Source organism: Peromyscus californicus, unplaced genomic scaffold (assembly GCF_007827085.1).
Source record: "Peromyscus californicus insignis strain IS unplaced genomic scaffold, ASM782708v3 Scaffold_7__1_contigs__length_154581171, whole genome shotgun sequence".
Taxonomy (NCBI): Eukaryota; Metazoa; Chordata; class Mammalia; order Rodentia; family Cricetidae; genus Peromyscus; species Peromyscus californicus.
Window position 1 is genome coordinate 145,387,111 of NW_026294595.1, and position 20,420 is coordinate 145,407,530.

Below are 20,420 nucleotides of genomic sequence, written 5' to 3' on the forward strand. Positions count from 1 at the left end.
TTACAAACTAGAGGGTCTTTAGATGATGTTGAACACCTGATTTTCTTCCCTCTGGCTCTCAAGTGCTGGGATTGAGGCATGTGCTACCATGCCTGGTCTCCTCATGCAGTGCTGGGATGGCATCGGGGCTTTGTGTATGTCAGGCAAGCTTTCTACTAATCGAGCTACATCCCCAGCCCACTGATCCGATTTTTAAAAGGAAGATCCCATGCAGATATAAAATAGTCTGTTAAGAACAAAGCAGCTAAGTCAGTGGGCATCACCCATCTGCTTCAGGAGAGTTCCTACTGTGTGCCAGACCCCACACACAGCGATAGAAAAATGCAAACACCTGCTTGCTCCACAATGTTCCAGACATGGGTGAGGCAGGAGAGACACACAGGAGAATCATTACAGTATCATGAAGTGAACCAGCAAGATGGCGGTGATGACTGCAGGGCATAGGATCTCTGAGGGGGTGACATTTCTGCTAAAACTTGAAGGCTGAAGAAATTTCCCATAGGAAGAGAGAGGAGGAGGTTCCACATTGCTGAAGACTAGTTTATATCATGTCTGCAGAGCCCAACAGTGGTGGGTATGCAGTGGGTGCTTAATCTGGAAACGCTGCATCAATGACTGAGAACTGCATTGAAAATAAGCCTGGAGAGGAGCGAGAAGGCATCAGCTAAACCCACCACCAGACTGAGTTCAAGGTCACTTACTTGGCAACTGGAGTCTTTCCCATTACTTTCTTCTGAGCGGGTGATCCCTCCATCCCTTTTCACTGACTATAATAACAAACAGACAGTGTCCTTTCAGTGACCGCAGCACAGCAACAAGGGACAGATGCATGCTCTCCCCAAACCGATGATCCCTGTCATTTATTCTTGAGATTTAGGATCAAGACCCTAGAAGAGCAACTAGGAAGGACCGCTCATAGAGATGTGGAGTCCGACGGAACTCAAGGGCTAGCTTCCCAAAGGAGCAGCCAAAGTCCCAAGCCCCCAGGGTTATGTCATTCCGGGATGAGTAGATCACGAGGAAAGTGCCAGTGTAGAGGCTGGCTCTGGTGGGCACGCCTGGGGTTGCAGAACATGGTCCTCTGGGCGTAACAGCCACTGCCATGGAGCAACTGTGACTGCTACAAGAGACCCTCCAAATCAGGCCTGTTGACTGTCCCTCATAGAAAAGGGGGATCATTAGGCCTTCACCTGAGATTCTAGCCACTCTTTCCTACCCACCCCCCCACCTGTTTGTAGTCTCAGGAAGTACTAGGGCATACAGCATGTGGAAGGCTAACTGGAGGAGAAGGGTGTGGCTCCATCTAGCTAGCTATAAGGAAGTCATTATCCATGCTGGGGTGAGACCTTTCAGTGCAGCAGCTGCTTTGGGGTCACCCAGGCTCCTATAAGTCACCCCTCACTCATGCTCTGGAAGAAAACCCAATAAACTCATTGGTTTACCATGGGAGACCTCGGTGGAGTTGGTACTTTGCTCAGTCACTGGCCCCCTAGCTGGGGTGAATAGACATCTGTCCTGTCTCCCCAGGAAAATGCATGTAATCCCTCCACTCATGGGCTGAGGCAGCAGGGCCACAAGATAGCCTGGGCTAAATGAGATCCTTTTTGAGAAGGGGAAGGAGGAGAAGAAAGCAGTGTTGGAAGGAGGTGATGAAACGTGAGTGAATGAACAACTGGGCGTTGTAGCCTCCCGTTGGTACCACCTGGTGCTAACTGCTATTTTCATCCAGTGGAGTGCTGAGGGTTAGTGAGCATTCCATGCGCCATCCTTTAGCGCCCCCTAGAGCCAGTGGTTTTCTTGACAGGGCTGCATCTAGTTGACTCTGCATCGTTGATTCCTTCAACCAGGTGAGCTGAATGAACTAGTATTTCCAAATGTGTGGCCACAGGCACAGAGGCATCAGATTCACCTGGGGACTTGTTAGAGCGATGCAAATTCTTGGCACCTGCTTAGGTGTAGATCTGCTGAATCAAACTCTGGGGGCTAGGGCTCAGCCACCTGTGTTTAACAAGCCCCTCAGGGGATTCTGAGCACATTAATGCCCGAGCTGGCCACAGTCACACTCAGACTTAACCTGAGCTCCGTAGCTTTAGCTGTGCACACAGTAATGCCCAGTGCTTGATGCCATCAAATACCCACTGGGTGTGGTGATGAGCGCTCGGGTCTCATCCACAACACCAACTCAGGTTGAATCTTGGAATAGCTAGTCATTACTTTGCATCACCTCTTCCAGCTGGGCAAGAAGTGGGGCGGAAGCGGTGTGGGGTGAAGAGGAGATGCTCACCCTCACTGTTATCACCTGGGCTGTTCTCTTAGCGGACGGCGTGCACTCACAGGGCACAGCCAAGAACAGTTAATCCCAAGAACGTTAGAGCAGGCAGGGAGCTGGCTCCACACCTTCTTGAAAGCAGCAGGTGTGAGCAGAGTTCAGACCCTGGGAAGCTGGGTGGGCATGGTGACCATTTAGAATTTCAGTGCACGGGAAGAAGAAATAGGATTCCTGGAGGATCGGGCTAGCTAGGCTAGTCAAATCTGACAGCACCTGGTTCAATCAAGGGACTCTGCCTTAACATAAGGAAGTCTCCCAGCACCAGCCTCAGGCACACACGTACACATGTCATGCACACCCCCACACATGTGTACCCATATACAGGCAAACGTGCATATAAGCACACATACCATACATGCATGAGGAAAGAAAACTGTACTGGTACTCAAATGCATTTGACTGATTAGTGTAATCTGCTTCAGTTGTCTGAGATGGGATGCTCAAGGTTTCGGAGAAGAGCACAAGGCTAACGTTGAGTGGGGAGCTAACTGAGAGCAGGCACTGTGCCTAAAGAGAAAAATATGCATGCTTTATTCACCACAGCAGAACCTTAACGGGGAGAATCGTTATTTTTCTCATTTTAGGAGCAAGCAAAATGAAAGCTCAGAGATATGAGGCTGGGCTGTGGACCTAGCTGGTTAGAGACGCACGCTGTGACAATGGGCAGTGAGTCCAGGCTCCATACTCTAAGTCACCTCTGCTTTCTACCTCCCCAAGGAAGAGCAAGCATCACACCGTCAACTAGTGATGGTTGAACATTTACTTGAAATTAGAATATTTGAATCAGATAAATTGAAATTAGAGTAAGCAAAATAATGTAGGTTTGGAGAAGCTACAGACGGATGAACCTGAAGTACAGATGTTTGTGAGACATGCCCATTATCAAGGTGGACCCTGAGCTTCTTAAATATTACTTGGTGTTCCTCTCCAAACAACAGAAACACTGACTAACACCATCAATAGTTTGAGCAGAGTGTGGGGATCCCTAAATTCCTAAAACCACATCTCCAGAGTATCCCAAGTACAGGTACACCCTTGATGTGTTTCTTGATTGGTTAGGAATGGAGGATGGGGTGCTGCCAAGCTCTATGAACTTCCTGTTTCTTTGTTTTTTGAGGCAGCATCTGCTACATTGCCCAGGCAGGCCTTGAACTTGCCATCTTTCTGCCCCGGCCTTCCAAGTAACTGGGATTTACTGGCAGGCACCACTGTGGTGGTTTGGATGGGAAAGACCCCTGTAGGCTCATATTTGAATGCTTAGTCCCTAGGGAGTGGACCTGTGTGAGAAAGATTAGAAGGATTTGGGGGTGTGGCCTAGTTGGAGGAAGCGTGCCACTGGAGATGGGCTTTGAGGTGTCAAAACCCAATGCTAGGCCCAGTCTCTCTCTCTCTCTCTCTCTCTCTCTCTCTCTCTCTCTCTCTCTCTCTCTCTCTCTCTCTCTCCCTGCTGCCTGGATCAGAATGTAGCTCTCAGCTACTTCTCCAACACCATGCCTGCCTGTGTGCCACCAAGCTCCCCACCATGATGATTATAGACTGATCTTCTAAAACTGTAAGCAAGCCCCCAATTCAGTGCTTCCTTTATCAGAGTTGCCTTGGCTATGGTGTCTCTTCACAGCAGTAGAACTGTGGCTGAGACTGTTCCAGGCTTCCATGCAGTCCTCTCAGAGAACTCGTGAGATACACCAGGGATCAGTGTGTTCTCGGGAGAATTTAGGTCCTGGGGCACGGAGAGTGGCTCTTCCTTCCTCTCGGTCTCCTGTGCTGTTCTAAGAGGCTCAACCTTGCCTGAGAGCATCGAGGAAAGGGAATTAACTCCTTTGGCGATTGCTGGCAGCCCTCCTTACCGTCTGCTAACATTCTGACACTTTGTGATCTCACTGGGCCCCCTGGGTTCAGTAGAAGGAGCCCCTTCTACTGACTGGCACTCCAGAGTGGCCTTCAGAATATGGCTTCTGTCCACCTCAGCCCCTGGGGGACTGTGTATGTTTGTCTGTGTGGGTGAGTGGGGAGGTGTTCTTGTGTGGCAGTGTGCACGTGGAAGCCACAGGTCAACACTGAGTGATGTTCCCCTGGAAGCACCCACGTGTTCTTTTTGAAACAGAGTCTCACTGAACCTGGAACTCATCAGTATAGCTAGGCTGGCTGACCAGCAAACCCCGGAGAGCTACCTGTTTCTGCTTCCTTGGTGCTGGGATTACAAGCTATCATACCTGGTTCAGGGGTGAAATTTAGATCCTCATACTTGGAAATCAAACAGTATACCAAATGAGTCCCCTATCCCCTCCCAGGGGCATGTTGAGCTGTAAAATACAAACACATGTGTGGTGTGGGTTGAGTGAGAGTGTTTCCTGTAGACTCCGGCCTTTGAGCACTCGGTCCCCAGTGGGTGACACAGTTTGGGGGAGGCTTGGGAAGTGTGGGCTGTGGAGGAAGTGTGTCACGGGACACAGCCTTGGAGAGTTTAAAGGCTCTCACCATTGTTATTTCTCTGCTTCCTCCTTTCGGTTCAAGACATGAACTCTCAGCTTCCGGCTCCAACCACCATCAACCCTCTGCTCTAAGTTGCTTTGGCCATGGTGTTTTATCACAGCAATAGAAAGGTAATCAATGTAACATGCATGAACAACATAGCTTTTAAGCAAAAAAACAAAAACAAAACAAAAAAACCCAAAACAACAAAAATGAAAACAATGATCCTTCCACAACTTCTCGACAATAAAGTTCTTTTGTATTCTAAGACAGCGCTGTTGAACTTGACTTTCCTTATTTTAAGATGTGTTCCATAGATGCTTCCAGTTCAAGGGCTGGGTCGGGCAGGCTTTCTTTCCCTCCGTCTCTTAGTCTTGGAGGAGAATTGGGTCAGCTCAGTACCATGCTGTGTTGGCAGTGTGAGAGCGGACCTCAGGATCACTACCATTCCCATCCTTCTTGAGGAAAAATGGGAGCTAGTCTCGAAAGCCTTCCGATGGCTTTTTTTCTGTTGGTTTTGAAGCCCAAGAAGCTGTGTGTATGGCCAAACTAACTTCTGGCATCAGACAAAGATGTCATTAAGTTCATCTGAGGCCACTTCCTTAATCACGCCTATCTTGCATACCAACACCTCCCACCTGCCCTCCCTCAGAACCTAACTAGGCAGAGCCCTCTTTCAGTGACAACTCAGATAATCCATGTTGGGCTCTGCCATCCAAACAGCCGTGACCACTGAGGCTTTATTTTTTTCCAGTTGTCAAAAATAACAAAGTTACGGTCTGAGGATACTAAAATTCTTTCAGAAATGATTTAGTGTCATGTAGAAAAGTTTAGAGGTTCGGAAGCAGTTTCTGAGATTTTCCCACTCCCTGCCAAGTACCTTGTTTCCCCCATGGTTTTATTCATGAGACTCAAAGGTGAGGCGTCTCAGGACTCCAGCCTGCAGTTTAGAGACAGAATCCAGTCCTGGTGTTCGAGCCTTGCATGTTAATGGTCCTAGTTTTTATTGCTTGCAAGGTGCCATACACGCTGATAGCTTGATACCCTGAGGAATATTGGAGCTGTTTCTAACATGGGGCACTCAGATGGCCAACATTTGAACAGAAACATTTGGTGGTCAGTTCACATTGTTTGGAAAGGAATGCACATGGATTTTGACCCTTCAGCCAAAACTGACAGTTAAAAGAAGTGGGATGGGTGTGGTGGCTCAAGCCTTTAGTCCCAGCACTGGGGAGGCAAGGGCATGGTGGATGCATTAGTCAAGGTTCTCTAGAGTAACAGAATTTATAGAATGAATCTCTCACTGTGTGTGTGTGTGTGTGTGTGTGTGTGTGTGTGTGTGTGTGTGTGTATGTACATATATATATTATGAATGGATTTATTGGAATAACTTACAGGCTGCAGTTCAGCTAATCCAACAATGGCTGGTTGGGAACAGAAAATCCAAGAATCCAGTAGTTTCTTAGTCCACTAGGCTGGATTTCTCAGTGGGTCTTCAGTATACACTGGGATCCCAAAGAAGTAGGCTCTAAAGCCATTGAAGGAATGGACTTGTTAGCAAGGCAACGGCAAGCAGGCAAAGGACAAAGCTTCCTTCTTCCATGTCCCTGTATAGACTTCCAGCAGAAGGTGTGGCCCAGATTCAAGTTGTGTCTTCCTGCCTCAAGATCAAAGCTGTGCATCTTCCTACCTCAAAGGTCTGGACTAGAAGTGGATGCACCCAAGCAAAAATAATCTCTCACAGGTGTGCCCTCCATTTCTGGATTATAGTTCATTCAAGATGTAGGTCAAGTTGACAAGCAAGACTAGCCATCATAGTGGATTTCTGTGAGTTCAAGGCCAGCCTGATCTACATAGTGAGATGTATAGTCCAAGACAACCAGGGCTACATGGAGATACCTTATCTCAAAACACAAACAAACAGGCCGGGCGGTGATGGCGCACGCCTTTAATCCCAGCACTTGGGAGGCAGAGGCAGGCGGATCTCTGTGAGTTCGAGGCCAGCCTGGTCTACAAAGTGAGTTCCAGGAAAGGTGCAAAACTACAGAGAAACCCTGTCTCGAAAAACAAAAAAACAAAAAAACAAAAAACCAAACAAACAAACAAAACACAAACAAACAAATAAAACACTACCTCCAAGCCAAAGAATAAGTAGGGTGATTATTTGTTTATCTTTTTTTTGTGGGGGATACAGGGTTTCATGTAGCCCAGGTTGGCCTCAAACTTAATATGTACCCAAGGGTGACCTTGAACTTCTGATCCTCCTGCCTCCTGGACCTCATCTGAATGCTTGGATTACAGAAGTGGGTCACCACTCTCAGTTTAGAGGTAAAATTTTAACACAGTGTGAGACTATTAGCAAAATGTTTCCTAACTCAACCATATTAATTTGGATCCAAGGAAATGTATCTTCATTAAATGTCCAGGTCCACAGAGGTAATACATCCCAGTTTTCTGCTTCACTGAGATGTTCATTTGAAGTAGGACGGTGTTAGTCATATAAATGATCTCTCCGAAGTAACTTTCACTATAAGAACAAATATACCCAAGAACTCTATACCCAAGCTTAACATAAGCCAAGCATTAATTCTGCTCTTTTGCCTTGTAATTTTAAGACCAGTGGCCCAACATATCAAGACAATGTTTACAGAGAAAACCTTAATAAGAGAACCCCTAGCAAGGGCTCAGCATCATCCTACTTCCACAAACTCCAGGAACCAACGGCCACCAAGGAAGCAGCAATAACGCCCCGGTCAAAGGGCAGCTTTAGAAACAACAGAAATGGAATAAAAGGGAACACTTGACTTGGGACTCCAAGTCTGCTCCAGGGTTTGGGTGAATTGTTCAGACCAGGCTCTGCTGCTGATCACTTGGAAGAAGTAAGAACGTTTATTACAGCTGGGCCTGGTTTGACTTTTTAAAATATTTATTCTATTTTTCCTTATTTGTTTGTGTGTTTGTGTGTGTGTGTGTGTGTGTGTGTGTGTGTGTGTGTGTGTGTGTGTGTGTGTCTGCAGAAGCCAGAAGAAGGCTTCAGAGCCCCTGGGATGTGAGCTGCCTGACGTTCGTGCTGGGAACCAACCTGATGTCTTAAGTACTCTGAACCACTGAGCCATATCTTCACCACCTCATTATTAATGTTTTAATACTCAGAGGGGCATTTGAGACCCAGAACTCTGGCCTAAAGACTACTGTATTTTGTTTTATAATTCCCTTTTCAAACCATCTTCCTTTCCCCTGATAATACTAATTTTTGATTTTATTAGCCTATTAGATTGAATGTGATTAACAGAAAACTAGGTTTCTTGGCTGTTTCCTCATTTGGGCCTTTAGCTGCCCCCCTATTAAACCTCAAAGTCTTTTTCTCAGTCTGAGAATGTCACACCAATCAAGATTTTTCTTATAAAACCAGTGGGCCAGAGAAAGGCTCCCAAGGAGGAGTAAATGGAATAATGTAGTTAAAACCAGTGTGAAGAAAAAGTGGGCTTTCCAAAAGCAGCCTGTTATTATACTGACAGATTAGAAATCTGAAATCTCCATACTTCTATCTCCCACATTTCTGGTTTGAATCTGCCTACCTGGTGATTAGGTACATGAACACAGCCCTCTGCCTACTCACACTATAAAAATATACTAGCATTTCAGTCACTTTCTTGACATCAGCTGATTAGTATGTATAAGAATCTGTTTCTCCCTTCTGATGGGCTGATGTCTTAGACATACCTTGCAATTATTTTGGAGTCCTGTAGGAGCCTGTGGGACTTTGGTGGTTTAGTCCAACTATCTGTATCGAATGTTATGTTAGGATTTATCTTACTCTACTTTCTTTTACCTGAAATAGAATTACACTAGAAATGAAGATCTTCCAATTTGTGAGAGGTTCATTTCTGGGAAGAAAATGATTTCTTAAGAAATGAACTAGGCCAGGTGGGGCATGGAGGTGCACATCTGTAGTCACAGCACTTGGTAAGCTGAGACAGGAGGATTGCCATGAGTTTGAGGCCAGTTTGGGCCCCATTGTGAATTTCAAGCATTATAGTAAAAGCTTGTCTCAAGAAGCCAAAGAAACAGGTTAAAGAAGAGCAATGAAATGAAGTTCAGTGCATTTCTTTGAAACAAAAAGTATTCAACAAAGAACTCCTTTGCCACAAGACATGAAACGCATCAGCAGAAAGGAAGAGACACGAGACAGAGGCCGGGCAGTCAGCTCTCCGGCTACTGAAGTTGGATACAAACAAGAGGTTTTGCTGTTGGGTTTTCCATTAGATCAATTATTATAAATAAAATTATAATTTCCTAATTACTTAAAAATGTATTTGAAGTATTCAGTTATTTGGCTTTAAAAGATTGCCCTAACCCTTAGTAGTAGGTTACATGTCTTGTCTATTTTCAATCCCTTAGGGCAGGCTCTGGGCCTTGATCCCCTGTAGAAATTAAAAGATTTTAAGTCAATTTAGAAGCCATGAATATACTACAAAAAAAAAAAAAAAAAGTTTCCTAGAAGTAATCACAGGGTCCACCTTCCAGGGATCTCCCCAGCAGGGACCTTACTACACACACATAAAAGTGAGTGTAAATTCCTGGGCACAACTCAGTGGTAAAGGTGCCTGCCACCTAGTTTGACAACCTGAGTTTGAGTCCTAGGACCCACAAGATGGAAGGAGAGAACTGACTTCTACAAGTTGCCTTCTGACTCCACATCCATGCATCATCCCCAGCATACAAAACAAGTGAATGTAAAAACAATTTTTTTTTGGAGTGCATGTACATCCTTCATGTAGGCAAAAGAAGGGATTGAGACTGTGTGGAGATACTGGAGCCTACTCACTGAGTGCGAGCAGAGTTAAAAATGGAGGTCTTTCCCCGCTTCTCTGGGTTTTATTCCCCGAGGGGATGGAACTCCTGATGCTAACTGTTTTCTGCCCAGTGCCAGCTCATCACTGTACACTCAGTGATTCGTTGTTGGCCAGCAAATGACTAAAACAGAAAAATTGGACTCAGTCATCATCATCAACAGAGTAACGGCTGCTCTGAGGTGGCAAGTCCATTCACTATAAGTAGAGGAAGCTCTGAAAACAGTGAGGTTTGATTGTCTCAGGGCTGTGAACTCTAATACCCACAGGGACAGGGATGTGACCAGAGTTGGCTGGAGTTGGCTGGAGTGACGGCAGGGAGTTGTGGGGAATGTTGTTAAGGCTAGGAAACCTCATCTTATGAATCAGAATGGATCACAATGCCGATAGCATGCTTTAAGGAAAACAAAGGAGTTTTGTGGGGTGTGGTGTGAACACAACCATCACTGAACCTGTAGACTGGGTTTAAACAAAAAGAAGAGTTCAAGTTTGCAGATGACAAGAGCAGTGAACACACGGGTCACGAAGGTGACCCATCTTTGGAGAGCCAGCTCCAAAGGCCTCCTCTGCCTCCAGCTTTCACCAACCATTCGGATGACCTGTTTTTACTGCAAGAAAACAGTGTCTGGCAGACAGCATCGAGGGGTAAAGACACACGGTCTGAACCTCTCCCAGCTCAAGGCTTTGCTGGAGATGGACTCTGGCTTCATTTCTATGTTTAGTTTGGAATTCCTTGTCTTTTTCTCCCCTTCGCAGTGAAGCTAGCCACACTGGTGATTTGGAAGAGGCGCTAACTCTATCTGCTGATTCTTCTGTTTCCCCACTTTAAACAGAAACATGAAAGCTGACCCTCTTTCATTTCATAATGAATTTGGGAATCCCATTTATCATTTAGATCAGTCACCAGAAATGGGCCAAATATGTTTACTGGTGTCATATGAAAACAAGTGTAAACATCTCAGTTTTTTTTTTTTTTCAAAAATTGTTATTTATTTACTCTGTGTGTGTGGGCGCGTGGGCTTGTGGGCACATACGCACACATGTGTAGCAGCAGCAGGCTCTCTCATGTAATGGCACACATGTGGGGCCGGACAACAACTTTTGGGAGTCAGTTCTTGCCTCTGCTGCTGCTGGGGCCACCAGGCCAGCCGGCCTGTGAATCTTAACAAATTCTGCCTCCACTTCCCGTGGCCCCATAGGAGGCTAGGATGACAGATGCATGCCAGTGCATCAGCATTTCACACAAGTTCTGGGGCTGGAGCCAGGTCATCAGGAAGTGCTTTTATCTGCCGAGCCTTCTCCTTGGCCCAAAGGTCTCAAATCTTTTCTTTTCTCTTTTTTTTTTTAAAATCACACTGGTTTTGTGTCATGCGCACACTCATGGGTGCTCTCCTGCACATGCGCACAAACGCCACAGAGGCCAGAGGACAACTTTCCACAGTCCGGTTCTCTCCTTCCACTGTGTGGGGGTTTGGGAGATCGAACTCAGGTCACCAGGCTTGATAGCTGGTGCCCTTACCTGTTGAGCCATCTTACTGGCTGGAAAGTCTCAAATCTTGACCCCATTTTTAGAGCAAATGGGCAACGAGAGGGTGGGGCTTAGCCTTAACCTGTCCATAACTTCTACACCCTCCATACCAGGAGCCAGCAAGAAGAAAGCTTGGCCCCTGCTGATACCTTCCAAGTCTCATTCCCGCCTGCAAGAGTTTGGCTGGCTTTTATTCTGTCTGCAATCTTGTTAAGAGGCTTCTGAAACTGGGGAGTTTTTTTCCAAATGGATTAGACTCCCAGATATGAAAACAGAGGCACTTGAGGGTGAAAGTCTTATTCTTCATTAAAAGAGAATTAAACAGATGACTTTTCTCTCGGGCTGCTGCTGCTTACCCAGCTGACTTTAGTTTTCTCGTAGTCACAAAGGTCTCTGCCCACATTCTTTCTGTTCCACACGGATTAAGAGTATGGCAACCTCACTAACCAAACTATGCAGCCATATGTGTATCCACTGTAAGAATATTAGGCAACCATTATTGCATTTGAATGGCCTAGGCTATTCATATCTCATATGTTATTTTCAAAACTTCTGGATTTCAATCTATAGCTTTGGCCTTTTTTGTTTTGCAGACTGAGTTTCACGCACAGTGTAGCACAGTTTGGCTTTGAACTTGGAATCCACTTCAGCCTCTTGAGTGCTAGGATTACAGGTGTAAACCTCTATGCCTGGCTATAAGTTATATTATTCAGTATTTAATTCAGGAAATGCCTTATACATTTTTTAAAGGCCTGTTTTAATTTATTTACATATTCTTAAAAATTATTTTTTAAAATGTGTACATGCATGTGCGCTTGCTTGTTTGTATGTGCACCCTATGTGTGCAATACCCTACGAGGCCAGAAGAGGGCACTGGATCTCTTGAAACTGGAGTTACAGATGGTTGTGAGCCACTTGATATGGGCACTGGGAACAGAACCCTAGTCCTCCACAAGAGCAACATGTGCTCTTAACCACCAAGTCATCACTCCAGCCCCATCTTTACATAGTCTTATGTTCTTTATGCAAACAATTCATTTGAATAAAAGGAACGTTCACTTCATCATCATAATGAGAAAGCAGTATCATTCACCAACATCAAACACATAATGCAAAACCAGCAATGAAATTAACTTCTGAGTGGATACTGTCATCATCACTGACAACTGAAAGCCTCTTAATTTACTAAGAAGGGAGCTAGCAGAAGTTAAAGAACAGTAGCAAGAAGCAGGCCAAAGGACCAATGAGAAGAGCGACAGGGAATCTACGCACTGAGCCCATCCAAAGGGCCCACGCCTCACTACAGTTGCATCTCACACCATGGGTAGAACGCGTCCCCTCCTGTCAGCAGATGAGCTGCATGTCTGCTCTGTATGGGCGGACGGACGGATGGACAGACGGACAGACAGAAGGTGGCTTACCATTTGTCTAAGAAACGCCATCAGAGGGGTCCTCCGGGGTTTGTTTTCTTCTTTAACTTTTACATCTGTGGGTTCAGGCTGGGCCTCTTCTTCATTGAGATCCACAGTTTGTAAGGCAGGCTCTACTTCCTCAAACCTTACAGTTTCTACTGGTGGCTCACACACCGCCTGGATTGTTTTGCCAGGTAATAAGAAAACAAAACAAAACAAAACAACCCCCACTACCTAAATATTCCCCCAGAACATGTTTATGAAGGAGTCTTGGTTCTCCCATCTGCAGAGTAGCTGAGGGTTTGAACCTGTGACTAGTTTCTATGTAGGCTATCTTCAAGAGGCAATATTCAGGATGTACTTAATGAGCTCACAGACAGATGATTGCTGATTACTGGACAGACAGATGGACAGGCAGATAGACAGATAGGAGTGGAGTTGGCAAATTCCTTCCCCATGAAGGTGCAAGACATAGACAGAAGGAGTCCCTTCTACCCTTTCTAGTAAGTCTCTCTTTGGTCTGCCCCAGAACAATTACATTCAGCCTGTGTAGAGATCCTGTGGTGGTTTGAATGAGAATGGCCCCCAGTTGGTGGAACTATTTGGGAAGGATTAGGAGGTGTGGCCTTGTTGAAGGAGGTGTTTCACAGCTTTGAGGCACCCCATTCTAGTTAGTTCTCTCTCTGTGTCTCCAGCTAGTGGATCAGATGTGAGCTCTTGGCTACTGCCCTACCACCATGCCTGCCTGCCTGCTTCCATGCTTTCCATCATGATGGTCATGCACTAACCCACTGAAGTGATAATCTGGACCCTAATTAAACACTTTCTTTTATAAGTTGCCTTGGTCATGGTGTTTTATCATAGCAATAGGACAGTGACTAAGGCAGAGCAGGAATAATCAGGCAACATACGTCAAGTTCTTCAGCCTGTGTCAGGCACCATAAACACTCAGCTAATGCTACTGGTTCTTACTGGTGTTACCATTAAACCTATTTGCTCCATGACCACAATGACCTGGAGCATCCAATGGTTTACAGGTCCATTTAGAGATGGTTATATCAGTTACTACCTCTTTTGACATCTGTGGTACAAGGTACTTCTTATATATGACCTTGGAACATAGCTACAAAGGTAATGCTATCCCATTTTACAAATGAAGATTATGAACAATCGACTAACATGGCTAATGTACTACTAGAGGGCGGCCGCCATTTTGAGGAGGATGGGGTTTCCTGCTGGCAAATGAAGCCGAAGGCCTGATTGCAAGATGTTCTCACATCTGTTTGAGGCTCTGCCATCCCCTAGGAACTGAGACCCTTTCCAGCCTTTGGCTTTGCTGTCCTTGGTCTGTGGGATTTCATCCTTACATTTGCTACCTCGTGGTCATAAAAGAGCTGTTATCACAGCGGATAGAAGAGTCGGAGATGGCTCTTGAGTAGGTAAGGACAGACTTTGACCTCCTGACCCTGGGTTCCGAATTATTCTGTCTTTGAAGCATTTCAATCCTTTGTGTACAAGAGCCTAGAGGGAAAAATCACTCCTAAAAAGACAGTCTGTGGCTCTGATGGGAGGTGTGCCATAATGATGGAACGTGAGTGGACGTGCTGCAAACTGTGACCTGGTGGATGCTTCAGGAGCCCCGGCAAGGCTCGCCCTAGCACTTTCAGCAACGGCAGCCAGTAATGCTTTTTTCTTTTGCATCCAGGTGGGTTTTTGTTTTCTTCACATGAAACTGATAGGTCCCTTACTAAGGAAGTACCTGTTGCTTTGATTTTATACATTGCTAGCAAGGGAAGATTAGTTTCATTAGTTATAATAATTTAACCAACTAAGGCCAAAACATTTTTGTGGTATACCTTAGCTATTCCATAACTGCTATAGTCAAGACAGATTTTTTTCCAACTTTTTTTTCTGTTTTGGGTCAGGGCCTCTCTAAGTAGCCCTGGCTGTCCTGGAACTCTCTATGTAGACCAGGCTGGTCTTGAACTCACAGAGATCCACCTGCCTTGGTCTCCTGAATGCTGGGATTAAAGGTGAACACCACTATGCCCAACTATTTTTCAGCCTTGTAAATGTTTATTTACTTGTGTGTGTGTGTGTGTGTGTGTGTGTGTGTGTGTGTGTGTGTGCACAGCAGACACTCTCAGGAGTCGGTTCTCTCCTTCCACCACATGGATCTCCAGGATCAAACTCCCACTGTCAGGCTTGGCAGCAAGTGCCTTTACCTGCTGAGCCATCCTGCTGGCCCAGATTTTACTTTTTATAGGGTTAGAATCCCATTTTAGAAGAAGTTCTAAACTTTCATGGTCTTCAAGGCTCTATTTTCTTTTCATGAAAACCTGAGGTTGACGTCACCCCCACATTTTGCTCAGGGATCACAGTGGACTGTACATGGGCTGACAGGCTGCTTTTGGAAAGGCATGGGGAGAGAAACTAGACAAAACGAGGCAGTTCAACCGCATTCCCCAGAAGTCACTGGTCACCAGGCTCTTGGAATAAGGTTAGTAACTTCTAGCCATCCTGCAGCGAGCGTTAGAGGACTGGGCACTGCTGTGATGAATGCTGTTGCTTCTCCGGGGGGAAGAAATGAACTTCTGTTTTACACACTCCTCACTCCACCTGGATGTCCAGCCGCTAGGAAAGCATCACTTCCCTGGGAACTAGACATTGATGGCAGGACCGGCATTCACTGTGTCACCTGCCACTCACCAGCAGTTGCTGCTGGGGGCAGCCAGATGTCCCTGCAAGAGGTGTTGCCTCTCTTGGTCTACCAGGAAAAACATCCAGAGACAATGCGTAAAGGGATATGTGCCTGAGTTCTAAGAAAACTTTGCCAGTACTGACATTCGAATTTATGTAATTTCCACATGTCATGATAATATTTTTCTTTCTTTTTTCCCCCAGCCATTTAAAAATATAGAAAACCACTTTAAACTTGTGGGCCACATTAAAAATAGGTGGTGGACCGGATTTGGTCTGTGAACTGTAGTTTACTGATGTCTAAATTCCCATCTCATTTCAGTCTCACCAGAGCCACAAACTGGTTCCATCAGTATCCCCATATAATGGGATAAGTAAACTGAAGTTCAGGGGGAAATGTGACCTGGAGATAACAGTGTCTGGGTCATAGCTGTTTATCTTCATTCCCTCCAAGTGATGGGAAGCTAGATGGTAAATGTAGAGCCTTAAAATTGGAAATGCAAGGTAAAGGGCTAAGCAAGGGGGGGAAAAAAGCAATGTATAAAATGTTTCTTCATTTCATGAAAAATGTCTTGCTTTCCTTCTGTGTTACTATTTGATACTAGGAATATATCTATTAATTCAGCCATATTCCTGTTTTAAGCATATGGTACAAAGTGAAATGTGCTTGGTTGTTTCAGGTCAACTCCAGCTTTTGATACTTGAGCTGGGGAATATAGGGATCCTAGGATAAATGGAAACACCGATTTCCCCCAAATGTTTCTCTTCAGAGAACTCAGTCTCCGAGCAGACTTGTGCTTCTCAGGTTGACAGGAGAGAAGATTCCGGCTTCTTAGAAAATACCAGGAAAGTTCACAAGAACTTTCTAGAATCAAGAGAGGAGGCCTGAGCTTTGCTGAGCTATTAACTTTGACTCAAGAAATAAAAGAGGAAAGGATAGAATGAAAGAAAGAGTGAATGATGGACAAAAGAATGTATGAAGAAACAGGACCAACAGATTGTCGAGACTTTTCTCTTAATAAGAATAATAACACTTCTAGAGGAACAATGGGAACTCACTGGACATGGGATGGGGAGAAGAGGAGGGTCAGGAACATGGAGTAGCACTCAAAGTACACCATATAGTTGTATGAAAATGTCCTTATGCGATTCAATACCATGGGAAGTGAATAGATGCTGATGAGTATAGAATATATATAAAAGGAATCATACACAGCCATTCCAGTGTTCACCCCTATCATTACTAACATTTTAGGGAAAATGTTTGGATTTCCAACATCCATTTGGTTCCAGTAACTAAATAAACGTGAAAACATATACACTGTTCACGGTAAGTGAACAAGAGATTCCAGAGGAGGCAAGTACATTTTCCCTTGGCAAAGTGATCACGTCCTTTTGTTGTCTTCAGAAGCTGTACATTCACTTACCCCAATCATAAAAATGTCCAGTCTGCACCGCTTTCAGCATTGAGAGCTGCTGTCTTCGGCCTGGAGCTGCCAAGGCCCCATTTAGTAATCTCTCAGGATGAGATTTTCAAAAGACACATTGTGTGTGTGCGTGCATGCATATGTGTGTGTGTGTGTGTGTGTGTGTGTGTGTGTGTGTGTGTGTGTGTGTGTATGAGAGAGAGACAGAGAGAGAGATCTCATACAACACCATTCCTTTGGACATGAGTGAACTGTTTTAAAATTTTTGACTACCTCTAGAAGATTAAAGGCCAGAAATATCTGGCCATCAGTCTATCAGACCCCTGGGGTCAGCTCTCTAGTGGAGACAACAGTCTGGATTATTGCTGTAAGACATCCTCATGCCTGATACAAATGGCTGGGTCTGAGTACCACCCAAAATTAGTGAGAATCTGAATAACCATGGAAACGAAGGTGAAGGAGCAGTCCAGGCAGAATGAAGCAGAAGATGCAACCCCATCCCTTAAGGATGTGCAAAGCCATTACTATGTGCAGTAGACTCGTTCAGCCCCTGAAGGATGACAAGCTAGAAAAGGGACACTCTGATTTTGGATCTACTTTTGCATGATTCAATGGGAATGATAAAGAATTGGTCCAATGTTGTCCCCCGCACCTTGGCCCCTGATCATGGGAAGGGATGAAAGAGTCTACAGTGGATGCAAAACACAGGACATGCAAAACAAGGGATCCCCGAGCTGAACACCCAATGGCCCGACACACCAAAGATGACAGTGATTTAAGATGATTTGAGATGGCACGGAGTCACTTACATTCTCCTCTGCACCTGTGGAAAGTGAATCCTCTTTAACTGACTAGAGGAAGATAAAAACAAAAGCAAGAGTCAAGATGTTACCAAAGTAAGTCACCCAAGAGCAAAGGGTCATCTGGTCTACCAGTCCAACAGGGTAGTTCTTACATACTGGACTGTTAATGTAGACCTTGTTTGAGCAAGAATTTGAAGGAGGCTTCCACAAAGGCAAATGGTATAGCAAGATGATACAAGTCGTGTATTTCAAGATGCAACAAACAAAGAATAAACACAGTGTCACAGGTAGGGTATGCTTGGAACAGGAATGATTGTCACAGAAAATGCTAGCTGCAGAGTTATGGCTGTGAGAAAGAACATATTTGCTTCATATTTTCTAGTAGCAAATAAAAACAGAACAATAATAATAACTAAATAATATATAACAATAGTTATTATTATTATTGCTGAATGTCATGCATTTCATGCTAGCTTTGAATTTACTCTATAGTCAAAGATGACTTTGAATTTCTGATTCTCCTGCCTCCACTTTCCCAGGACTGTGATTCCAAGTATGCACTACCACGTGCACTACTATCCTCACTTATATGGTATTGGGGAGCAAATCCAGGGCTTCCTGCATGCTGGGCAAACATTCTACCAAATGAACTACATTCCTAGCCCAAGAGGGAAATATAGTCCTTTAACACACAGCTACTGTTAGGCAAAAACAGATAACTTGTTGAAATTCTATAAGAGAAACAGAGAAATGTGCTCTGGGTCTTGAAGCAAGCAGGTACCCCCACCTTATAAGAGGGTCCCCAGCCTTATCTGATTATAGCCCTTGGTCAGCACTGGGGGCAGCTCCCTACACTAGCCCTTGGTCTTGGGCAACTCTGTCCTGCTCAAGTTCAACCTGAGTGGACTAGTCCATGGAAGGCCAGGGCCTAGGGTTTCACACACCCTAATTCAGACACTATTATCCCCCTGGAGTCACATGGCATCTAGAGTCCTGCCCCAAACAGGAGAGGGGGCATCCTGATTCTTCCAAAGGTCAATGCTACACTCTGTCAGTTGGCTATGACTCTGGAAGTCATCTTGGTAGCTTTCCTTCAGTGGTTCTTAAACCTTGGTGTGTGGGGCTTTTGTAGATACAGACTGCCTTGAGAATTTCCCAGAAACAAAATACTTTGCAGATGATACCAGGATACTCACAGACCTTCTGTGTCTTTTTCTTCGATTCCAGGTTAAAACCATTTCCCTATACCCATTTTAGTCCTGCTTAGTAACAGGGAGGGGAAGAAGAGAAGGGATATTTACACACGAATCTCTCAGGTGCCTGCCATGCCTTATCTCCCTTAATGTGTCTCAAGCAACAAGTACATGACCATCATTTACAGTGTAAGAAACGACACAGAGAGGCCAAGTCACTTGCTCAGGTGAAATAGAGTGGAGGATATTGTTCTGAAAGTCAAGTCCCCATCTGGTGACTGTGAACTTGCAAGCTTCCTAGCTAAGATCATTGGCTTAGACTGCTTGTTTCTGCCCATCTTATTTCCATATCGAGGACATCCTGGGCACACAGGAACCCCAACATTTCTGAAAGTTTCTGTTGATGCGGAAATGATGCCACAGTCAAAACCATTTACAAGGGATGCTGCTGTCTTGGAGTGTGCGTTGGCTGGAGTTGGTCACCTTGACAGAAACCTAGACATATCTGGAAGGAGAAGATTTTAACTGAGCAAACGTCTCCATAACCTTGGCTTCTAGGCAAATCTGTGGGGTATTGTCTTGATTAGTGATTATTGTGGGAGGGCCCAGCTCTCTGTGGGTGTTGCCACCCCTGGGCAGGAGTTTCTGGGTTGTATAAGAAAGCAGGCTGAGCAAGCCATGGGGAGCAAGGCAGTAAGCAGCACCCCTCCATTGCCTCTGCATCAGCTCCTGCTTCCAGGATCCTGCCCTTTTTGAGTTCTTGCCCTGACTTCCATCGATGATGGAGTGTAACCTGAGAGTTGTAAGCTGAAATAAACTCTTTCCTCCCGAAATTGCTCTTGATCACAGTGTTTTATCACAGCAATAGAAAAGTAACTAAGACAGAGTCAACTTCTCTCTCTAGGCCAGTGGGAAGTTATTTAATATTACACACAGGTAATATTAAATAGAATTAAAGACTCAAGGGATACCTGACCTCCTCAAGTCCAACCTACAATAGCTTCTGGAGTCAAAGTACTGTTTACATTAGGTTGAGGAAACATTACCCCCACACACTACTTAAAAACAGAGCTCTCAAGGTTTCAAGCCTCTTTCCCATCCCAGCTCTCTGTCGTGAGGCCAGTCCTATCTGGATGTTCCTGTCTGTAAGGTTCCTATCTTGTCAGTTGCTCACTGTGTTCTAGAAGACACTGTCAGCTTGGTGTAGGTGACTGAGAGGGGCAGGAGGAGTTCATTCTGAACACCCATGTTCCCTTGATCTTCACTGTGGCTTTAGATTTCCAGATCCTTCTGCCTGTTGGGGGGTTTGGAGTGTAGCTCAGGTGATAGCATGCTTGGTTAGCATGTACAAACCCGAGTTCCATCCCCAGCATCACATGAACCCGGCATGGTGGCACATGCCTCTAAAAATCCTAGCACTTGGGAGGTGGACCAGAAAGGTAAGATTATCTACCTGGTGGGTTCATGACCAGTCTGAGATTGCTATGTTACACTTTGAAAGTCATACTATCCAGACATTCCCCTCCCCCTCCTATACGCATACTTTTTAAAGTGGTTTATTTGTGTGTGTGTCTCTCTTTGTGGTACAGCATGTATATGGAGGTCAGAGACCAACTTGTAGAAGTTCTCTCCATCCATCATGCGGGTCCCAGGGACCAAACTCAGGTCATCAGGCTTGGCAGTAAGCACTCACTGAATCATCT

The 20,420-nt window shown here is 45.2% G+C and overlaps 1 protein-coding gene across 12 annotated transcripts in view; it reads right to left on the reverse strand.

Annotated features, from left to right (window-relative positions):
• Bcas1 (brain enriched myelin associated protein 1) overlaps positions 1-20,420 on the reverse strand; it is an 84,672-nt gene that overhangs the window by 16,256 nt on the left and 47,996 nt on the right. For 4 of the 12 annotated variants that reach the window (XM_052725694.1, XM_052725693.1, XM_052725696.1 and 1 more), the window contains exons 8-10: positions 17,531-17,572; positions 12,604-12,771; positions 702-767 (exon numbers count right to left, since the gene is read on the reverse strand). The exons of 2 other annotated variants lie outside the window; for them this stretch is intronic. In XM_052725694.1, the coding sequence (XP_052581654.1) occupies positions 702-767; positions 12,604-12,771; positions 17,531-17,572 (276 nt within the window). The remainder of the gene's footprint in view (positions 1-701; positions 768-12,603; positions 12,772-17,530; positions 17,573-20,420) is intronic. 6 more of the 12 variants (XM_052725697.1, XM_052725699.1, XM_052725702.1 and 3 more) reach the window with 4 other exon arrangements.